At 36.6% G+C, this 4,809-nt stretch overlaps 1 protein-coding gene across 1 annotated transcript; it reads right to left on the bottom strand.

Annotated features, from left to right (window-relative positions):
- Positions 1-270: 270 nt before the first annotated feature.
- Positions 271-3,365, bottom strand: LOC150075871 (uncharacterized). Its single transcript, XM_090387909.1, has 2 exons — positions 2,596-3,365; positions 271-2,544 (listed from the first exon to the last, which is right to left on the bottom strand). The coding sequence occupies exons 1-2, from the start codon at positions 3,363-3,365 to the stop codon at positions 876-878; spliced, it is 2,439 nt and encodes an 812-aa protein (XP_090244035.1). The 3' UTR covers positions 271-875.
- Between the last annotated feature and the right edge of the window lie 1,444 nt (positions 3,366-4,809).

The raw sequence follows: 4,809 nt of genomic DNA, 5'->3' as shown, positions 1-4,809 counted from the left end.
ATACCAAATACATAATTTTTGAGGAATAATGCGCATGGCACAATCCTTTCAGGCTTGATAATCATTCGCGATTACCAGAGGAAACGACAGTTTGCTTAAAACAAACCTATACAATACTCTTAAAAACAAAAGATAAAATACGAAGATTCCTGATATTTATTTATACTTATTTAGAACTTTCAAATTCCTAATGCAGTCGAATAAAACTTCTATAGACCATTATTATTACAGATACATATATCTATTAAATTTATTATATGTGTGTGTGTATATTTATTTGTACAGATGTGTAAGGCACGTCAAGGGATATTTTTATATTAAAAAGTAGCAAGGAATGTATGTTTTTCAAGCTATTTTTGTGGAAATCCCATACGCAGAGATGGGTTTGGTGGTGGAGGGGGCGAGTGTTTAAAATTACTTTGTACAACAGGGTTTGCACCTTTCAGGTGTGATGTACTATGTTTACCCTGCTATAACAGGTTGAGTGTTGGATTAACCCTTGGGTAGATTCTCAAATGTCAGTGATTTAAAAAAAAACATTTAAACTAGAACACAGCCAAGCTTGTGTGTCCTTTTTGGCTACTTTCATATCCAGGACCGTGCAATGATATTCTGGAACTCCAATGCATGGTTCCTTTTGGAGCTCCTTTCATGTCGGAGGCAGGAGCCTCATTAGTCCACCTTTCTTTTGTACAGTTCTCTTCATAGCAATGCATTATAGAATGATAAAAATTAAATCACCTAAAATTAAACTTCTAACCCTGAATCAATAGACAAAACTGTTTAGTTTTGTCTATTGACGTCTGAATCTATGGAAATCACTGAAACACGTTTTTTTTAGTGTATTACTCCATTCACTCGCCCACTGATTTCTCTCACTCCTTGCGTAGCTTCTTCTGGTGTGCAACTGAAGACTTCAGTTTTTTATCCCCTCTTGCAGAAATGGCAGGAGAACTGGTTCGAAATTCTTGTTGCTCTCTCTCGTCTCTTTTCCTTTTCAGTGATGCTTTTAGACTTGAGGAGCAACCTGTTGTTGTGGACTCAGTTGAAGTGAAAATTCGCGATGAACGACGTAAAACCGAACCTTTCTCTTGTGAACTCGATGTGTCCATTACTGGAGGATTGCAAATAGCTGGACTCTTCACTTGTGCAACTAATGGATCACAAGTCCTGGCACTACGTAATGCCGAGCATTTTTCTTGTGCAATTGATATGTCTTTAGTGGAACTACGTGAAGCTGGGCCTTTTGATCGTGAAGTTGACAAATCGCGTGTAGAACTGTGTAAAATTGGATCTTTTTCTTGTGAAGTCGACGCTTTTCTTGGTGTAGAACTGCGAGTGACCCGACTTTTTTCTGATAATTTTGATCGTGAAGTTGACGAATCGTGTGTAGAACTGTGTAAAATTGGATCTTTTTCTTGTGAAGTCGACGCTTTTCTTGGTGTAGAACTGCGAGTGACCCGACTTTTTTCTTTTGCACTTGATATATCCACAACGGAACTACTTAAAACTGGGCGTTTCAACTGTGGAGACGAATCACTTCTAGAAGTACATAGAACTGAATCGCTCTCTTGCGGAGTTGATATATCCACTAATGTGGAGCTTGTTAAATCTGAACCTTTTGCTATTGGATATAAAGAACCAGAAGGTCTGAAACTGTGTATCACTGAATCTTTCTCTTGCGCATTTGATATTTCTGCAGTGGAACTGTGCAAAATGGGACCTTTTTCTTGTGGAGACGAATCATTTATAGAACTATGTAAGACCGAATCATACTCTTGTGAAATTGGAACTGATGTATCCACAAGTGTGGAATTGGTTAAATCGGGGCTTTTCACTTGTGTAGTTTTTGAATCGAAAGGCCCTAAACTGCTTAAAATTGGGCATTTCTCTTGTGGAGTTGATTTTCCAGGTTTAAAACTGTGTAACATTAACTCTTGCTCTTGTTCAGCTGATGTACCCATAGTGGAACTACGTAATATTGGGCTCTTTGGCTGCGTAGTTGACGAATCTTTTCTAGAACTATATAAACCTGGATCTGTCTCTTCTAAAATTGATTTATCCACCAGAGTGGAGCTGGTTAAAACTGGACCTTCTCCTTGTAATGTTGCTGTATCAAAAGACCTAGAACTGCATAAAATAGGATCTTTCTCTACTGGAGTTGCTGCCCCAGAAGGCCTACGACTTTGTAACGCAGAGTTTTTCTCTTCTACAGTTGATGTTTCCGTAGTAGATCTGTGTAAAACCAGATCGCTCTCTTTTGGAGTTGATGTATCGAAGAATGTAGAACAGCTTAAATCTGACCTTTTCTCTTGTAGTGGTGATCGATCAGAAGGCTTCAAACTGGGTGAAATTGGGTCTTTTCTTTGTGTACTTGATATATCAATAGCTGTAGAACTATGTGAAATTATACTTTTCTCCTGTCGGCCTGATATATCACTAGGTGCAGAAATCTGTAAATTTGGCCTTTCTCGTTTTGCAGTTGACAAATCTAGTCCAGAACTATGGCATTTATTTTGTGCAGTCGATGAATGACGTTTAGAGGTACGTAACACTGGACTTGTCTGGAGTGAAGTTGATGAATGACGTTTAGAGCTACGTAACACTGGACTTGTCTGGAGTGAAGTTGATGAATGATGTCTAGAGCTACATGAAAGTAGACCTGTCTTCTGTGGAGTCGACAAATGGCGTATAGACCTACGTAAAGTTGGACCCGTGTTCTGTGGAGTCGACAAATGGCGTATAGACCTACGTAAAGTTGGACCTGTGTTCTGTGCAGTCGACAAATGGCGTATAGACCTACGTAAAGTTAGACCTGTATTCTGTGCAGTCGACAAATCAGGCTGAAAACTGTGTATAGCTGGACTTTTTTGTTTTAGAGATGTTATGTCACTCGATGTAGACGTGAGGTCTTTCTCTTGCCCAGTTGATATAGCAATAGGTGTAACAGGGTTTGATCTTGAACCATAATCTTCTACATTTGATGCAGGAGTAAGTGTGGTACTGGATATATCTGAAGTTTTAACTTGCGAAACCGTTATATCAACAGGTCTTAAGCTACCGCAGTCTTCTGAAACTGCGAGATCAATATGCCTATCATCATCTAATTTTCCATCCTGTGTTTGCGAACTTGCTGAATCTACTTTGAAAGAACTAGATACCAATCCGCATTCTGGAAATTGAAGTGATTTGGTTTCTAAATATATAACATGCAGTCCTCTAGTGTTAGTTGGACTTTCTGAATCCAGAGCTAACGGTTCTGTACGCGCCAATGAATGTTTTGTTGTTTGGCTTCTTGTATCAATGTGTGAACTGAAAACGTCTGGTACTAGATCTGCTGAATATATAACGCATATATAACGCATGAAGATGCGTTATATAAGTCTTCAGTACTTCTAGAAGTTGTAGTTTTAATAACCGAAGAGGCTTTTCCGAGGAAATCTCTGTAACTTATCTCGATGGGAGGCAAAGAACAGCATCTTCTCTGCCTGTGATGCATTTGATTAGCTGTCTGGTAACTAGCTGTTTTGCCTTTATCTGTCTTAAGAATACCAATGGAAAGTAATCCTCGAGATAATGGATCATCTTGAAGTGGCTTTTCATCTGGCTGATCAACGGAAAAAGGCAAATTAGGTAAGGCCAACGTTCCTGTTAATGGATCAAGAGGAAGCGGTTTATTGGAATTTTTTTTAGATCCTTGGTTATCATTATTATCATCATCATCATCATACGACGATGAAGTTACGTGTCGAAGAAGAGCCATACATTTAGAAACCTTCTCATGAATGGATTTAGGATTCGCATATTTTCTGCTAGTCATTAAGTTCGTCTCCAATATCTCGTTCATTGGAATATCTAAAGAAAAGAAAAACAGTCTTAAACACATGGTTTTATTTCTCTTCCTTTACAAAATACAAAATTTTAAAGATACACTCTTTTTAACCAGTGATACACGCCTTCATCATTATTCATTTTCTGAAAGAGCACAGGAGAAAATATGTAACTCTGACCAATAGCAACCTTCACTGTGTTACTATGATTCAAATGCACTTTTAACAAACAATTTCATGGTTTTTAACAAACAAGCAATATATGGTTAATGGAGATTTTACAAGCGTATAAGTATTATAAGCATGAAACATAAAGCTTAATACTGCAATTTTACATGTATTTCTAATAGTTCATGTAGCTTGATTGTATACCTTGTCTTCTGACATTAATATCTATACAATACACATTCATAAACAAACAGGTCATTATATTAATAATAATTAACAAAATGAAAGATTACATAAATCTCTTGAACCATCTTACCCCAACCCTAATTTAGACACAGAGGGCGTTTTAAACATCATACATTGTCGTTTGAGATGTTCTTAAAAACCATACAGTGACAATGTTAATATTACTCCTATTTCTTTATTAGACTGAAAGACTTTGATGTTAATATTAGCTGTAGCACCACCTCATCGTCTTCTTGGATGTACGTCATGTTAGAATTATTGATTGTTTATACAGTGCATAAATTGAATAAGTTAGTTAATGTACACAGTGAATTAGCAAATAGTAATAATTCATGATTTTTAATAAACGAGTAATATATGGTATATGGGAACTATGTATAAATATATATAAAAATGTAAAAATTCGTCCATTGGGAGTCGGACGGACATGGTGATGACAATAAACTCATTATGCATATTATGTTAAAATGCTTAAAAATTAAATTTAACTACCTTTATATTGGAAAGTCGGATTTTTTTTTTTTTTTTCCAGTGGTACAAAATAACGAAATCTCTCAACACAATA

This window comes from Mastigoproctus giganteus, chromosome 13, assembly GCF_048544385.1.
Source record: "Mastigoproctus giganteus isolate SK-2022 chromosome 13, ASM4854438v1, whole genome shotgun sequence".
Classification (NCBI taxonomy): domain Eukaryota; kingdom Metazoa; phylum Arthropoda; class Arachnida; order Uropygi; family Thelyphonidae; genus Mastigoproctus; species Mastigoproctus giganteus.
The sequence above is the reverse complement of the archived record's forward strand: the minus strand, read 5'-3'. Positions and strand labels throughout refer to the sequence as shown.

Excerpts from the sequence above, each read along its gene's own strand:
- LOC150075871 (XM_090387909.1), bottom strand. The coding sequence starts at position 3,365 with ATGCGTTATATATGCGTTATATATTCAGCAGATCTAGTACCAGACGTT. Across the intron at positions 2,545-2,595 it reads ACAAGTCCAGTGTTACGTAG|CTCTAAACGTCATTCATCGA; the intron begins CTCTAAACGTCA and ends AGTGTTACGTAC.